This window comes from Oratosquilla oratoria, chromosome 38 (genome assembly GCF_046742065.1).
Source record: "Oratosquilla oratoria isolate Oo_2021 chromosome 38, ASM4674206v1, whole genome shotgun sequence".
Taxonomy (NCBI): Eukaryota; Metazoa; Arthropoda; class Malacostraca; order Stomatopoda; family Squillidae; genus Oratosquilla; species Oratosquilla oratoria.
Genome location: NC_134814.1, coordinates 47769132 through 47788204, shown reverse-complemented (window position 1 = coordinate 47788204; position 19073 = coordinate 47769132). Strand labels below are relative to the sequence as shown.

At 41.0% G+C, this 19073-nt stretch overlaps 1 protein-coding gene across 1 annotated transcript in view; it reads right to left on the bottom strand.

Annotated features, from left to right (window-relative positions):
• LOC143019780 (DDB1- and CUL4-associated factor 10 homolog) overlaps window positions 1-12731 on the bottom strand; it is a gene marked incomplete at its 3' end in the record, with an annotated part of 61733 nt that extends 49002 nt beyond the window's left edge. Inside the window, 1 exon segment of the mRNA XM_076175765.1 lies at window positions 12219-12731. Within this exon segment, the coding sequence (XP_076031880.1) occupies window positions 12219-12427 (209 nt within the window).
• Between the last annotated feature and the right edge of the window lie 6342 nt (window positions 12732-19073).

Below are 19073 nucleotides of genomic sequence, written 5' to 3'. Positions count from 1 at the left end.
CACGAAAGAAGTTGAAGTAAAATTTGAATGATGATGGTGATGAATTTGCTGCTCAGTAGAAATGATGATGAAGCTGATGATGACTTCTACTGTCCAGCCGATGATTGTATTTTACTTCTCTTCAGATGGTGCCCTTTCCTGGGACACCTCTTCCACTTCTTCCGAAAGTGTAACTGCAGTAGTAGCAGCAGGAACTGGCTCTTTTTTGCGAGGCTGCAAAAACATTGTGATACGAAATTGCTGCCACTGCTTCTTTTTCCCTTCAAAGAGCATCTTGTAGGGATTCATGACTTCGTTGACCTTGTTGCAAAATTGCACAGAACGAACCATATCGTCATCCCATTCCTGTGACCACTCTTTCAATTCTTTGGCCAGGTTGCAGAGATGGCCAGCCGTTCCAAAGTCAATCCACTTTGGTTGACAACTTCTTCCATTTCTTGCTGCATTTCTTCTTCTTCACTGGCCGACTTCATCAAGTCTTTGAGGTCTGCGTCAGTTAGTGGCTGGGAGTGGCAGTATAACTCGTTGATGTCTCCTGTGGTCATGTCTGTAAAGCCGTCACCTCCAATGATCGCAAGCAACTGCAAAGCTTTCTGTACTGTGGAGTGTTGGTTTTCGGCAGGTGTAAATCCTTTGTCATTGTAAATAACCTCAGGCCACAACTTCTTCCAGCTCCAAATAATGGTGGTGGGCTTTGTTTCCTGCAATGCCTTCTGAATATTTTGGAGGCACATAGCAATTGTGTCCTCAGGTTCCTTAGCGGCAAAAGTCTAGTACATACTCCTAGCCTTTGTTTGGATGATGTTTGTATCCAAGGCTATGTTTTTCTTTTGGCAGTCGGTTATCCATGCAGCCAAAGCAGCTTCCATACGGATGATAGTTTTATTACGAACCCTAACCACTATCTTCTCTGACTTATTAAAGGTGATAGCAGCAGCCTTCCTAATGTTAGCCTCGTCCTTCTTGATGTAGCGAAGAGTGGATTCATTCACACTAAAATGGTGGGCTACGGCCTAGTGATTTTGTTAAATTATTTTGTTGTGTAAGTAAAGTTTAAAAATTAAACACTTTTTTGCTCCTGGAGAAAGTATGAATTTAGTAAAACTTTAAATATTTCAAACCACCAAAAGGTAACAATATATATGAATATATATATATATATATATATATATATATATATAAATATACACACATACACACACAAAAAAAGTAATAAGAACTCATCTAGAAATACTAATTTCTGATTTGGGTTAATAGAATGCACACAACAATACAACCCAAATTTGAGCCTCCATCATTAATCTCTATTAAAACTTTCACTACAGTTAAGTTCATACATCTTCAACATCTTTGTATCACTTCTACAGTGCTTGACAAAAGTTTAGGCCAGGTGAACGGGGGAAGAACTCATGTCAAAAAAAGAATGGCATAGATGAGGGCGATTTAACCACTTCACTCCGGGGCACATAGCACATCTGGCAGCATTAGCTGCCCGACGTGCGATGTTGCGTCATAATAATTGCATTTTAAAAATAAAGTCAGTGCTCAATCGTTCGTTCTCTTTCACCCGTGAATTTTGATAACCATAGAAAATATGATGAAGCCAGTTTAGAGAGAATGGAGATTACATAGGTACGACTACAATAAGTATAATCAAGACGCCGACGTCGGCATCATCGCGTACCCACTTGCTCCTCATGACGCCTACATAGGCGTCACCGTATGGCTGTGGTTAATTTAGTCACAAATTTGGGCCGGCTGCATGACATCGCTGCATCCCACCAATTTCCCGCTCACCCTCCCACTGTAGCAAGAGAATTTTGTTGTGTTCTCCTGACTTACGCCTTTTTTTTTTTTTTTTCTTTAGTTTGGGAGTGTTTGTGGCCTTACTATGGGGAAAGCAAGGCAGTTATTGTCCGAAACTATTACCCAGATTCTCGCTCTCAAGATGGCCGGTAAACAAACTAAGGAAATGGCTGACCAACTTAAAATAAGTGATCGTGTTGTGAGGCGTTACATTGCTAGGATGAGGGAGGGAGAGTGTCATTCCATACCAACCCAGAAAGAGCGGTCTGGTAGGCCTTGTAAGTCCTCTAGGTGTCTTGATAACATTGTTAAGAGAGACCTGGAGAAGTGTCCTCATATTTCAGCCCATAAAATTAAGGAAAATAATAGTGGTCTGTTCAGTGAAGTGTCTGTACGTACTGTAGCTGACATGTTCATGAGCTTGGTTACACAAGACACCGTCCAGTCAAAAAACCAATTCTCAACCGTGTGCAGAAGGTTTGTAGGGTTGCTTATGCTCTAAAATATCTTCAGTAAGATGATGCTGACTGGCTGAATGTGCTTAGGTCTGATGAAGCAATGTTCACACTGACTGAGGGAAGGAGTGGTAACATGTATCAGAAGTATGGCAGTGACCCCCTTGACCCAAGCTACCTTTGTGGAACCATGAAACACCCCAATTCATTAATGGTATGGGGCTGTTTCTCAGGCAGGGGCTTGGGGAGGCTTGTTGTGTTGCCTGCCAACATTAAAATCAACCAGCACATTTATTATGAGCTGCTAAATGAACATCTGGAGGAGTGCTTCAAGTTAACAGGCACAAGCATGTTCCAACAGGATAGTGCCCCCTGCCACACTGCTTAAAGACTGTGAGATTAAGTTCATTGAGGATTGGCTCGGAAACAGTCCATATCTAAACCTGATAGAGAATCTTTGGCAGGTGGTTAAACACAGGTTACAAGGAAAGGATGTCAGCACTCTCCCCAAGCTGGAGAAGAAAATTAGGGTTTGTTGGGATGCTATACCTACCCACAAGCTACATGACCTTGCTATGACCATGCCATGATGCCTGAGGGATGTCAAGAAATGCAAAGGATGCCCAACAAAGTACTAAGGGTAAAATTAATAATTTTTATAAAACTTTTATTGTGCTACAACTTGTCTGACACACACCCGACCTAAACTTTTGTCGAGCACTGTATTTTAATTTCTTGCCTTTTAGCATCATACTTCTGCTAAGATTAGACGTCTTCCATATTTCATTTAGAACAAGTAGTTACCTTGGACGACCAAGGATGACATGGATGGATGAGGTGACAGACATTTTAAACAAGAGCAGAATGTCTGTTGAGACCATTATTTCTTGTCAGATCATTCAGTGTGAAAATTTTGTCACTTTTGATGTTGTCCATCCCCTTTAGAATCTTAAAGACCTGTATCAAGTCACCTCTGAGTCTATGCTTTTTTTTTAGGGAGAACAGATTCATATGTTTTAGTCGATTTTTGTATGATTTATCTTTTATATTTGGAATCAGGCTTACTATCACCAGTGTTTAGGAAGAAAGTTAAGCATAAGTACACATGGGGGAGGGTGGTGGATGGAAGGATGGTATAGAGCATTAATGGACTATGTAGTGGTAGATAGGAGTATAATAGGAAGAGTTAAGGATGTACATGTTCTAATGGGAGAGAGTGGGAGGATATCAGATAATTTTTTGGTGGAAGGTAAGTGGGAGATAGATGGAGGAAGAGGAAAAGGACAAAAGATAGGGAGGTGCTTAGAGTTAATTGCTTAAATGAGTAAGAAAAGGGGAAGGGGTACAAGAAGAAGCTGAAAGAGGAGTGGGAGGGAGTGAAGGATAGAGTAGAACTAGGAGTGGAGGAGGAATGAGGGTGGTTCAAGGAGGGAATCACAAGGTGTGCAAAGATGGTGTGTGGAACAAGGAGGATGGGAGGAAATAGAAGGAGGGGTAGCGAGTGGTGGGATGAGGAAGAGAAGAAGTGAGCTTTCACAGATTGGTTACAAAATAGGACGAGGGAATCATATGGAAGGTACAAAGAAAAGAGAAGTGAAGTAAAGCATAAGATAAAGGAGGCAAAGAGGAGAGCAGATGTGAAATGGGGTAAGAGTATGACAGAAAATTTTGAAAGTAATAAAAAGATTTTTGGAAAGAAATTAAGAGGAAGAGCAGGTGAATCAAGTTGAGAAGAAAAGGTAAAAGATACGGATGGAAAGATGATAATGGAAAAGAATGCAGTAGGAGGAAGATGGGCAGAGTATTTTAGGGAGTTGCTAAATGTGAAGGAGGATAGGGAGGGAAAGGTAGTTGCAGTGGGAAGCGCTAAGAATATGACCGTGATGAGTGAGGAAAATGGAAGAGAAATAAGGAAAGATAAAGTGAAGGCAGTTGTTAAGATGATGAGAGCAGGTAAAGCACCTGGTCTGGATGGATGTCATGCAGAATGTCTGAAAAGAGGAGGTAAATTGATGGTGGACTAGCTGGTGAGGTTATTTAATGTTTCCTGGAGAGAAGGTAAAGTGCCAGAGGACTGGAGGAGTGCCTGTATAGTTCCACTTTACAAGGGAAATGGGGACAAGTGTGAGTGTAGTAGTTTCAGAGGGATTAGCTTGTTCAGTGTAGCTGGGAGGGCTTATGGGTCTTGATTGAGAGGATTAGGAGAGGAACAGAGGGACTAATGGTGACAAAAACAGTGTGGGTTTAGGACAGGTAGAGGTTGCGTAGATCAGATTTTTGTGGTAAGACAGATATGTGAAAAAGCTATAGGAAAAGGTAAGGATGTTTTTTGGGCTTTTATGGATTTGGTATATGTATGTATCAGTTTTGTGACTCGCCATTGTACTTTTTCAAATCTGTCAATGTCTTTAATAAGATTCAGTGACCATACGGAAACAGCATATTCCAAATATGGACAAATTAATGAAAGATGGACTTTTGAAGTCAAAAGACTGCGCAATCAGTCCTAGACTCTTATTTTATTTCTCAGAGGTTGAAATAAACTGTTTAGATGATTTGAGATAGTTACTGATAATTACACTGAGATCCTTTTCAATATCCACTTTTGTTAACAAATTTCCAAATAACTTGTAATTGTACTTACTGTTATCTTTACCTGTGTGCATAACCTTGCATTTACAAGTGTTAAATTTCATTAGCCACTTTTCAGACCATTGCTGTAATTTATCTAAATCTTCTTGAATATCTAATTAAGTGATCATTTGCCACTCCACAAAATTTTGTATCATTAGCAAATTTGGAGACAATAGATTTTAGTCCATGGTCTATATCATTTATATATACTATGAATAGAATGGAACCCTGTGGAACTCCACTCGTAACATTTTTCCCTCTAGAAATTTTGCCAGTTAAAACAACTCTCTGTTTTTGATCATTCAAGCAATTTCCAGTCCAACTTAATAGGCTACTACTTACTCCGTGTGGGGGACAGTATCAAAAGCTTTTGCAAAGTCTAAATATATATAATTTAAGATGAATGTCTTGTAGAATTCGAGTAAGTTAGTCACACATGAACGTTTCCGTCTGAATCCATGCTGGCTATCATTTATCAAACAGTTACTTTCTAAATAATGTTCGATAGCATATCTGATGATAGTTTCCATAATTTTTCCTACGACTGAAGTCAAGCTTATAGGCCTGTAGTTATTTGATTTCTTTTTGTCACCTCTTTTGAATATGAGAGTAACATTAGCTAGCTTCCAATCTCTTGGGACATCTCCGGATATGATGGATTTCTTGAAAATAATTTCTAATGGAACAAAAATCTAATTTTTAATTTCCTTTATGATTCTCAGATACCAACAGTCAGGCCCTGGTGTTTTATTAACTTTTGAGTTTCTCTATACACCTTTTAATTTTTTCTTTTATCATATCTACTGTAGTAAGTTCACACCTTGATTTTTCACAGGTTTCAGTTTGTAGTTCACTTTGAGGCGTTTCATTTATAAATACTGAGCTAAAACAGTAGTTTAAAATATCACACATTCCTTTGTTTGAAAACTCAAGGTGACTGTTAGCAAATAATAGTGAGCCAATGTGATTCCTAATAACCTATTTATCTCTGATGTAACTATAGAATTCTTTGGGATTCTCTTTGGATTTATCAGCACTATTCATTTCATATTGTCATTTTCGTTTTTTTTTTTATTGTCTTCTTTACATCTCTCTGTGTTATTACATAACTTTGATAGTCATTGTGTGTACCCAAGCACTTGTATTTCTTATAAACCACTCTCTTTTTAGCAATACTTTTTTCAGTTTCTTTGTCAAGTCATTTTGGGCAAGCTTGATTTTTTTTTTTTTTTTTTTTGGGGGGGGGGGGGGTTTGTTCTTAAACGGGATGTAAATATGGGTTATCTTAGTAAGCGTATTTTGAAATATTTTCTCACATCTGATCTACAGGTCTTTTGCTTAATTTTGTCTCCCAATCTGTAAGCTGAAGCTCCTGACATAGTCCTATGAACTGAGCTTTACTAAAATTATTTTAGATACACAAGTATCTATTCTAAAAAAAAATTAGCAGCTTGAATCTAAGTTGTGATCGCTATTTGCAATAGTTTCACCAACTTCTACATCGGTTATCATCCTTTCACGGCTAGTGATCAAGAGATCGAGTAAGTTTCCATGTCACTGAGAAAATCTATCAAGCGACTACCTATATGGTCATGTTCAAGGGTCATCGAATCAATGTCAGTAAAATTGAAGTTACTCATTAATACGTCCCAGTTGCAGAAACTAGACAGTTCTTGAAATAACAGTTTGTCATCTGCTAATGATAATGTTTTTGGCCTATATATTACACCTACATTAATTTGGGTTAATTCTATCCACAAACTATCATATGCATCCTGTTTTACTTTCTCTAAAACACAAGTATGGACATTGCTTTTAACATACAGCAGAACACCCACCTTTCTTGTGGTTTCTATCCAGATGAATGTGTTTAAATCCCACAATATTAAATTCAGCTTCAAATTCTTTACCATATAACTTATCATATTGAGATTTTCGCTTTTGACATACACCTGTATTTCTTGGAATTTATTCCTAATACTACAAGCATTAAAGTACATGATATTAAGAAACTCATGATTATTTTTGACATGTTTTGTATTTCAACATCATACCTTACATTATAATTTTGTTCTTTACTGACACCTTGCTCTATATTGACATTTAGTCCTTCATTGACATTCAAAGCCTCATGGACATTTGCCCCATCATGGACTTCTGGTCCCTCACGGTCATCTTATCTCTTCTGTATACCTTGCCCTCCTACATCACCGCATTCCACACCGGCCATCCATTGTTTGCTGACATTCTGTTCAGCATCCCTTCCTAAAATGCTATTCTGTCCTCCATTAACATTATATCCTACCATGATATTTTGTTCTCGACTATTATTGTATACCATCATGATATTCTGTCCTCCACTATCATTATATCCCATCTTGATATTGTGTCCTCCACTATTATTACATCCCATCATATTTTGTCCTTTGACATTACATCCTAATGTAATATTTCATCCTCTACTAACATTATATCCTAAAATATTTTGTCCTACACCAACATATTCTACATTATTGCTATACCCTACTCTATTTTCCTCAATACACTGTATTTCCCCTTCCTTTTGAGTTTCTACCCCAAAAAAGAGACTAGTTCATTACAAACTCCCACAATGAAGTTTGTAAGAACATCTTCGCCTCTGAGAGTAAGGTGGATCCCATTAGAAACAACAGTCATGACGCCTAAAAAAAAAAAAAAAAAAAAAAAAAAAAAAAAAAATTATTTTTTTTCCCCCAGCACCATAGATCATTATTAATTTGTGCATACCTTATTGCATATCCTATTTTATGTGTATGTTTAACCATTCATGACAAGGAAATTTGGAATATTCAATCTTTGAAGATTATACTAAGAGTAAATTTTGTAAGGTATATTGGCCCATATACAGTATCTACACTTGTTTCAGCATCCGAGTCATGACTTAAAAGTTCAATTACTTGTTTATTTTTATACTATGTCTGATGTCTCTTTGGATAAGGTAGATACACAAATGTGGAGGGATGAATCAAGTACTTACACCTGTTTTCATACACTTGATATTTAATATCTGAACAGATTTGGACGTGTGAGTATTAAAAAAAAAAAAAAAAAAAAAATAGACTTGATAAAAAAAAAAAAAAATTTTGCATCACTAGTTGTGTGCACAATCGTGATATTCTCTCATTGATCCCTATGGCTCTATTGTTCCAACACGTGCCAGTGTAGATCCTCGGAAGGATCCCACAGACTACGTGGATTAGTAACAGAAAACAGCGGGTCACCATAAATGGAATAAAATCTAGGTGGGGCAAAGTTACTAGCGGGGTCCCCCAGGGCTCGGTTTTGGGTCCCTTGTTGTTCATTATGTATATATCGACTTAGACGATGGGTTAAATAGTGATGTTAGTAAGTTTGCGGACGACACTAAAATAGGACGCCTAATTAGGTCAGGAGACGACGCCCAGATTCTGCAGGATGATCTTAATAAACTGTTAACATGGTCGGTGAAATGGCAAATGAACTTCAATATCTCTAAGTGTAGCGTGTTAAACGTAGGGCAACACAACCCCAAAAATAGATACAACTTAGATAACACGTTTTTAGACAAATCTGAGTGCGAGACGGACTTGGGAGTTCTGGTGAGTCCGGACCTTAAAACCAGGAAGCAGTGCATTAGCGCCAGAAATAAAGCTAACAGTGCATTAGGCTTCATTGCTAGGACGGTAACGAATAGAAGTGCAGAGGTAATTATTAAACTCTATCTAGCGATAGTTAGACCCATCCTTGACTATGCAGTACAGTTTTGGTCTCCGTCCTACAGAATGGACATAAATTCACTAGAATCAGTACAGAGAAGAATGACCAAAATTATACAAGGACTCGGAAATTTGCCTTACAAAGAGAGGCTTAGGCACCTAAACTTACACTCTCTGGAAAGACGCAGAGTGCGGGGTGATCTAATAGAAGTGTTCAAGTGGATCAAAGGCTATAACAAGGGTGATGCAAACAAGGTCATCATAATAAAACAACAGGGCAGGACTCGCAGTAATGGGTATAAACTGGACAAATTTAGATTTAAGAAGGAAATAGGCAAGAATTGGTTTACTAATAGGGTGGTCGATGAATGGAATAAACTTAGTAACCATGTAGTAAGCGCTGAAACTATCAGTTGTTTTAAAAAACGATTAGACAACTTTGTGGATGGGGATGACAGGTGGTGATGGATACAGAGCTGCCTAGTGTAGGCCTTATGGTCTTTTGCAGTCTCCTTTATTCTTATGTTCTTATGTGACGGCTCCCACACTCCTTCATCTCCTGAAGAAGGACCTTGTAATTCCGAATAAGTTCCTCTGGTCTCACCCTACCTACATCGTTACCTACCATCCTGAAATTTGTGCTAAAATACAATTTTATTTTTTGTAGTATTTCTTTCATCTCTGATATCTAACCATCTCTCACACCTCTGGGACAAGGGTCATCCATCCCCTATCATACTGCCCAGGACAAAAATAATGCAATGAGGTACAGATCTTCCATAACAAGGTCCAACAACTGGAACAGATTTATACCTATTATCTTATTACATGGTAACCCCCCATCCTAATATATACATACTAAAGGATCCTCAATCAATCAATCAATCCATTCCCCCTGGTCTTGCAGAAGAACCATGACCTCCACTGAAGGGCCTTCTCTACCTTCTATGAGAGGTGGTCAAGTCAAAGCATACACCTACCCCACAAACATCAAAGTCTATACATCACCCCTCCAATCACAGCACTTTGCAGATGAAGGGTTATCCCTATCTCCTACCACAGTGCCTAAGTTAAAGTCAATGCAGCAAGACACAGTGCTTCCACAGCAGGGCCCAACACATAGAGCTGATTTACCTCCAATATTTCATAACTCACCAAATTACCTGCGCATTGCTGCGAGTTTGTGAATCATCCCTAACCTAACCATACCCCCACCTAAATTTAACCATTAACCCTAACCAAAATATATTTTTTTAAATGAAACATAGTTATCCAAGTATCTGGAGTGATAGGGTATCAGAATATATATAGTTATGGGGGTCTATCTGCAAAACCCTAGGAGGAGTTTGTGAACATACAAACAATTTGACAGACAGATGAAAGATAGGGCAACCTCTCCTAACCCACTAAAAAATTTATGGAACAAGAACATCCCTTCTGGCCACTTCATTCCTTCATTTGTTCACAATCTCTCTCCCTTCACTCCTATCTTTTTTACTCTTTCTTCCTTGCTCAACAGACATTCCTCTTACATCTACTGCCCCCTTTATCCCATTCACCCACCTTATTTTAGTCTTCTTCTAAAGTTCACTGTCCTGCACTCACCCCTCCCTGAGAGCATACAAAATCTCTTCACTGACTGACTTATGATCTGAACCAGTGGCTATGACCTGGTTCCTGAGGACTGCAGGTTTCCTGCAAGAGTGCAACAGATTGACTACTTAGCCAATCAAACTAATCCATCTAGTACAAACTCCCACTTTTCTATCTTCATCACCCATTGTAGTCAGGTTTAGGCAGTCCAACACCTAATATTGTCTAGTTATAGGAACTATAGTTGCTATATTACTACAAGGTTAAGAAACACTGACAGAGACAATTCAGCAAAAAGGGAAAGCTCTTGTCCAATCACATCTAGATAACACTACTTCAGATTCCTTGATAGGCTACAATTGCCAAACAACAAAAATACCTAATAGCAAATCAGCTTAAAATCAACATACAATGAAAACAGCAGTCCTTATTTTTTTTAGCATTGGCTAAGTGTATGCCATACAACAAAAGTTCAATAACACACATTATATAAAAAGCACCATTTTCTTTCAATTAAATTCAACTATAATTTACCAAAATTATTTCACAAGACAGGGTTTGGCAGATTCTGAGCCTGTAGATTTACACCAGTCAATGCTTCTGGCAGTAAATTGGCCACATGATATTGTCACAAAGTATCTAATTGAAGAAATGGATTACTGTATTTCTGAGGTATTTCATCATTACAATCTATATATATATATATATATACCATATATATATATATATATATAAATAAAATATTAACTTTCAACTAAGTGCAATTTATATATAATCTCTTGTAAGAAATTCCAAACTACAAGTAATTGCTTACATATATTTTCATCATTTGTTATATCTGCCACAAAAAAATGTAATATAACTTTCCTGCTACTTCTACTTCTGAGTTAAATTTGGTAAGCTTAGGTTGATTTGATTAGGTTAGGATGAGCTTGACTATGGGCACTCTTGGACTACAGTGATCCTGTCTGGCAACACTATTTTTTGGTCTCCCCCAACCCTCCTGAGGTAAAGATAGCAAATGAAATCACTAATAATGGATTTTTATCTCTAAGAATTCAAATTAATTTGGATATGCACAGTATAGTTGGTAATTCATTTTGCCACATTTAGTCAATTCTAAATTGTTACGTTCAGTTATATCATTTACTAATAAAATTACTGACCAGCTCATATGTGATATGCAGAGCATGGCTTCCCATACCCTCTGTCATAGTCACTGTATATGGGTGGAAAGCCAACCAGGTAATAACATTACAAGGTAAGAATAGCATAGGAGGGGTCGAGGAAAAATCATGTTGCTCAATGGAACTACTATATAACAGTATAGCCTGATCATTTCAGGTAAGGTAAGGCAAGGTACAATATGGTTAGATAATACTTGGTTAGGTTAGGCTTCACATTTATGAGTACTGACAGAGACATCTAGACATTTAACATACAAAACTTTCACATACTTTTGATTAAAAATAAAAATAAAATAAAATACATTATAATGTAAGGACACAATAAAAAATATTGCCTGAATTTTCTAATTAAAGTCTGGTGAAAAATGCATCATAAAATACTACATACTTCATTCATCTATCTAAAAACTTCGATTTACCAATGCTCAAGGAGAGACCACTACAACTTGGCATATAATTCTGGAAGGCATTATGACAGCTGAATACCACTATACATTGTTTACATTGCAACAGTGATACTTTCCTCTTACTTATATATCCTCAAAGAAGGCCTTCCTCTGATAATGTCTCTCATAACTTAATTATGTAAGTTCTGATGTACCTTCTGAATAAATATACATGATGACAAAACAGAGAAGATATTGGTGCTTAGTCCTATCATATTATTACTACACCACTTCGACTCAGTTCACCATGTGATTACAAAACAATGGGAACCATGCTGCAATATTATTACAAACCTATTGTACAGCGGTCTCAAACTTATTCATTACTAAAAGGATTTATTACCTTAGTTCTTAATAACTCACCCATCTGGAGAAAACTCCAAATTGAAGACACCTCCATGTCCCACACATCCTGTTGGGTCCAATGACGTACTAGGTAACATAGACGTGTATATGGACTTCTGCATTCGTGACTCCCACCCAAGCACAGGGTTAAAACCCATTTCTCTTCGCCTGAGTTCATTTTCAGGAAAATAACTCTCCCAAATCCTTCTGGACTTAACCTTTGGCATAGCTATGTTTGCAAAGCCTGACTATCCCCCTTCTCCGTCTCCTAAAATGCCAGGCTTGCACTCCGAGGCCACCCTTCTCTTCAGGTCATGGAGAGCTTGTCAATCTTGCACGAATAACTTCGCTTCCTTATCAATAAGCAAACAGTTAAGAAATGATTCAGAGATGAGTATCATGCAGTTTTTTTCAATCAAAAAATACTGTCCACCGTTAACAAATTCTGGTGCATACGAAAATGCGTACGTAGAATCTAGGTTTTCGTTCACACTCTGAACTTCAGGGCGCAACACAAACAAACATTTCTCAAGAAGTGGTATACAAAATTGTTCTGAAAAGAATAATGTTGTATAATATATTAACTCAATCATAATTTATTTATTTTTCTTATTATTTAACATGTATTCCAGAATCATATAATGACAATATGATATATACTCTATTGTTGATAAGAAATTGTATTGGCGGGAATTTTGAAAACATTTGTGTAACAACGTCAACTCACCTGGTCAACTCACCTGGTAGGGCCATGTCACCCTAAGTCCAGCCAGTCTGGATCAGAGAGGGACAGACCCAAGAGTCCAAGACAGATGATCCAGTCAGGCTACACGGGCAGTACTACTATTACATGTTTATAAAATGACTGGTTGGGTGCATCTTTCAGTGGTGATTATTCTATAAATTTAACAGAATAAGAGAAAAGCACAAGAAGTGCTACCTGCATCAGTGGGTGGTACAAATGACACAATTATGATGACACCACTTCGACGTAAAAAATAAACAAATAAACATTCTGGGATAAAAGATTAGAATGAGAATAATTCTTCACCTAAAAAGGACTTCAATCTGGAATTGAACACAGTGAGGCTGGGAGCATCAACGATATTTAGGGGCAATGAATTCCACTTCTGGATAATTCGACAAGAGAAGAATCGCCTACGAACCTCGAAATGAGAATGTTGCATTTGTATCTTAAACCTATGGCCTCTAGTACAAACATCAGGAGACAAGGTGAAGATGTCATTAGGAGAGATGATGGAAAGATCATGAAAGATGCGGTAACAGTATATGAGATTTTGTCGCAACAACCTGCCTTTCACAGAGAACAAACCCAGTGAAGATAGCCTATCAATATAGGGAAGATCAGATAATACTGTAATCTGTTTTGTCCACCTACGTTGTGCGGACTCCAATAGATTGTTTTGGCCCAAATACCCTAGATTCCATATAGGAGAAGCAAAGTCCAAAATAGGTCGAACACCAGATATGAAAAGAGAAGACATGAATTTGGCCGAGCGGTTGACTGTAGATTTCAAGAGATTAGAGGCAATACCCCCAGCTTTGGCAGCTGTACTTCTTATATGTTGATGAAACTTCAATTTCCTATCAACTATAATTCCTAAATCCTTATGTGAGAAGCTCTGTGTGATAGGACTGCCATTAAGAGTGTAGATAGGAGTGGTGAGATCGTCAGCCTGGGCACAGCGCTGTCTAGCAAAGCGGAGGTGGACACATTTACTGGCGGAAAACCTCAACCCCCAAGAAGCAGCAGTAGCTGCCAATAAGTCTACATTATCCTGCATGACCGGAAGAGATTGAGTACAGCCAATTGTTGATGATGATGAATGGTAATATAACTTAAGATCGTCAGCAAATATTTTGTAGTTGCACTGAATCTGAGAGCAGGTATGATTAATGTAAATTAGGAATAACAGTGGCCCCAGAACGATCCTTGGGGAACTCCACTTAAAACTGGCTTAGAATAACTGACATGACCATTTATTGTGACTTCTAATTAATATGTTTAGCAGTGAAAACAACCAGCCAGTATTTTAGAAATAAAACTAAAAAACATTTGTCACTCAGGGTAGGAATATCTAAGTTTATACTGTACAAACCTAAGAATAACTTTGGTAAATCGTAGAAACAATATTCAATCCGGCTGTCGCTATGTGATCTCAAAAGATTATAAATTGTTAAAGCAAACTGGACCCAGATGGCAAAAAAAAAAAAAAAAAAAAAAAAAAAAAAAAAAACAGACAAATATATGATATTCTTATTTCTCAAAGGAGGTCCTTTGTGGCAAAATGACAAGAAATAATTCTTGAGTTTCCACTGACAGTGTAGTGACGCGCCGCTGGTCAAAACCAGACTTGCCGCCACACAATTCTATTCTATTCTAAGAAATTTGGGAATAGAATTCCCACGGGCTTATTTGGCTAGGCCGTTTGGAGGGTGATTCGATGTATGAGAGTGTATGACTTTGGCCACGCCCATTCATACATCTACTAGATGTGCATACTTATGTGATATATGTATGCACATCACGGTGAATGCACCCTTTCTAACATTATCAATGTGTATACATATAATGATGATAAAAATAAAAATCATGAAAAGTATTTAAAGGGGGGCTGACACTCCACCAGCCGACGCAGTTCATATTCGCTAAGGTGGCTGCATAGGCGGCGCACAAGACCCTCAGATGTTGTCGGAGGCCCTCGCCTCAGAAAAGCAGTTGCGGGACAATGCTGGAGGTAATGCTTGAGAGTGGCTTCACGGTGGCGACAATGGTGGCATCTTCTTTCTTCAGGTGTTGGATTTCTTATGATCTACCAGAGACAACGGTCCTCCAGCCGCAGACGGAAAAGCAGAGTTTCCACTTTTCTAGGTGTAGAGCGAGGAAGTACAAGGGGCTCGTAGTCTGTGACTGCCCTGTACCACCTCGCCCTTTCTGATACATCTGCCTCCAGTCTGTGCTGAAGGAACCGTTGTACCTGGTTGAGAGCCCTGGTGCGTATGCGCAACTGATTTCTGCTAAGAGGGGCGACAACATCGACTTCGGGTCTTTGGCGCGCCGCTTCTGCTGCGGCATCGGCTAGCCCGTTTCCTGGGACGCCTACATGGCTCGACACCCAGTTGGGTGTAACATTCCTGCCTTGCTGATGTAGCTGCAGCAGGAGTGCTAGGATGGAGGTCAGTAAGCGTACATTGTCGCTGGGCTGTGTTGTATCCAAGCTGCCTAGCAGAGACTGTGAGTCCGTGTGGATCACCACAGGACCAGTTCTAGATATTAGAGCATGCTCTAACGCTCCTTGGACCGCTATGGCCTCAGCTTGGAGAGTGGACGCATGATCAGATACTCTCCTGCCGAAGGTCAAACCATCAGTCACAAAAGCAGCCCCCGTACTACGAGGCCTGTTGGGGTCCACGGAGCCATCCGTGTAATAGACCGCCATTCCAGGTCTCGACAGTGCGCGGATGCCTTGTAGGGCCTGCGCTCGTACCCTTTCCTGGTCACATAACTTCTTCTTACTGAGAAGCTTAGTGACAACGAAGGTTGCAGGTATCGACAGCCATGGAGGTGGGGGACTTGAACTCTGGGTGAACAGAGTCCCTACCTTTCTCAAGGAGAACACTGGTGAGCTTGAAGGAGTCCAGGAGTCTAGCTGCTTGAGATAGACAGGTACCGCTGAGGATAAGATTATCCACCCGTCCCAGAGCTATCACAAGGCTCTGACTCAGCTCAGTTATCCTGGGGCTCTGGACTATCTTGACAAGAAAGTCGACCTCCAGCCTTCTGACCCGTGATGCTAATGAAGGCAATGAAGCCTCCATCTGGAGGTTAACAGTCTTGGACCAAGGTTGAGCTCCTAGGATAGTCCCTGCTGCGGCATTTTGGCAAGGCTCTAGGTCTTCAAGCTTGGCAGTCGCCACAGTTATGAGAGCTGTGGCAGCGTAGCCCACCAAACTGCGGACTGCTTGCACATAGAATGTGCGAAGGACCTGGTGCGTGGCACCAAGTGCCTTCCCCGTCATTGCTTTCATGACTGTGGTTCTCGCCTTCAGCCTCTCCTTGAGATAGGCTAGTTCCTTCTGAAAGGTGAGGTTCCCATCAATCCAGACCCCCAGGTACTGAAACTGGTGGACCCAGTCCAGCCTAAGGCCCTGGATGGTGAGATGCTCCCCCTCACTCCAGAGTCCTAACGCCATGGCTTTCGATTTGGTAGGGGAGATCTTTAACCCTAACCTGCAACATTCTGTCGCTACGGCACTTAAGCAGCGCTGGGCCCTGCTGAAGCACCGCCGCCTTCCAGTAATTATAAGCGCAAGGTCATCTGCATAAGAGATAACCTTGCACCCATTGGGTAGAGGTAGTTCCAGAATGTTGGAGACGAGCACATTGAACAGAGTGGGGCTGAGAATCTCCCCCCCCCCCTGTGGAGTGCCATTCTCCAGCATTCTGGCCTCTGATATGTGACCCTGAAATCTTACTTTCGCAGACCGGTGACTGAGATAGTCAGCAATCCAAGAAAGCAGCTTGCCTTTTACACCCTTGCGAGCAAGGGTGTCTAATATCACAAGTGGACTGGCCAGCTCGAACGCCTTTTCCAAATCCAAAAAGACCACGATGGACGGTGTGCCACTGACAGCATTGAGGAGTGTTGCTATACTGTTTGCTGTGCCAGTGCCCTTGCAGTAAGCATGTATATGCTCATGCATTGGGCCCAGTTTCCACAGCAGCCTGTTTAGCACCATCCTCTCCGCTGTCTTCCCCATGCAGCTTGTCAGGCTGATGGGGCGATAGGCACCAGGTTCTTTTGGCTTTGGAATTGGCGTTATGATTGCCGTCTTCCAGGCTGTTGGTAGCGTGCCAGCCCTCCAAGACGCGTTTATCACCCTTAGAGGTGCCTCATCACCCGCTGGCCCAAGGTGGGTCAGCATGCATGGAATAGGTGACGAGGTCCTCTCCAGGTGCCGTGTCTGAGCAGGTCCTGTGTGTGACCCGTAGCTCCCTAAGCGTAAAACTAATGTCAGTATCATCCGATCGACTCATGATGTCCTCAATACCAAGGCGCCTCACAAATTGTAGCTCCTGCAGTGTGTCTTGAACACACTGCGGGAGTGAGGTGCTGCTGGAGCGAGAGGCAAACTCTTGCACCAGTCGCTGCGCCTCAGTATCAGGGGCATGATGAGTGTGTCGCGGTTGAGTCCTGCCAGTTGCTTTACGGAGCTTGGACCACAGTTCTACTAGGGAAGAATGAGCGTTAAATCCCCCACACCATTCTAAAAACTTTGCTCTTCTGGCATCTGCAGCCGTGACATGTGCGTCACGAACTGCAGCGCGCAAGTTGGCCAAATTGGTCTGAGTTCGGTGCCGTCGGAAAACACGCCTAAGCATGTTGACCCGATGGTTGGCCTCTCTCACCTCGGGGTATAGTACCAATTGTTCTTATGTTCCCTGGGGGACTGGAGAGTCTTTGGGATGGCTCTGTTAGCACCCACCTAAAGGGCTGCAGAAAAGTCAGCTTCTAACGTTTCCACGTCCTGTGGTGGAACGTAAGAAGCTGCCCATTCTTCAACAGATCTCTCAAAGGCCGGCCAGTTTGCCAGAGCAGTCTTTCATCTAGGAACAGGTAATACAGCCGGTATGGGTGGTGTATCCCGTATGTGCACAGAGACACCGAAGTGATCACTGGTGACACTAAGATTCACCTTCCAGGTTACCCTAGGGAGCAGAGGTGCCGTCGCCAAGGTCAGATAATGTCGTCCACCTTGCACATGCGTCGGATTCCCACCATTCAACAACGCAATGTCAAGGCATTCATCTAATATGTAATTTAAGTGGTGCCCAGCGACATTGGGCCTTTGGGGCGACATCAATAATGGATCGTGGGCGTTGAAGTCCTCTCCTATGATGAGGAGCCTGTTCGCAGCAAGAGCACACACTTCTCCAAGGTCCAGCACCGCACTATGGCCCCTGTATATGTTATAGATGGTGTACGTTTCGTGGGCCCGATGGAATCGAACCGCAAGAACTTCTACAACATCTCCACATGATACAGGGTTCATGATTTCATTACATGTGATAGATGATTTGACTAAGATCATGCACCCCCTGGTAGTGGGTATGCGAGGGAGGGCGAAGATGCGATATCCCGGAAATCGCACCTCATCACTCACCAATGTCTCTTGGAGAAGTATGATATCGTAATCATACTCTTGCGCAAGCGCAAGGAGATACGAGCTTTTACTGCGGAACCCGTTTATGTTCCACTGTAGCAACCTTAAGTGATTATTGAACAGGGCGACTTTCTTCCCTGTCGAGTTCCATTACATCCTCATCTTGTCCTCCCTGGCCAGAAGACAAGATGGGTTGCGACTTTTTAACAGTGGAAACATTTTCCTCATCATCAAAAGAGGAGTCTTCAAGCCGAAGAGCACATTGACGTTGGGGTTTAGCAGCAAGCACTTTCCTCGTCTTCGATGATGTTGTGGGTGTCGCTTTGCCAATGGTAAAAGTGGGTGTGGCTGGCTTGGGAGAAGTGGAAGGGGAGGAGGAGGAGGAGGAGGCAGAGGCAGGGGAGGAGGAGGAGGAGGAGGCAGAGGCAGGGGAGGAGGAGGAGGAGCAGGAAGTGGGAGATGAAGAGGTGGAGGGGGAGGGAGTCCTCTCCTATCGCCTAGGATTTTTGGAAGGGTTTCTCTTCTCTTTTAAGAGGTTGAGCACATTCGTGACAGCCTTATTCACCATGTCTAGTGTCTTCTCAGCATCACTTTCCCCTAGGGTACTTGCGAACCCAGTGACGACACCAGTCACAATCAGACCTATATCATCTTCCTGCAGGGAGATGGCATCAGACGGATATTGAG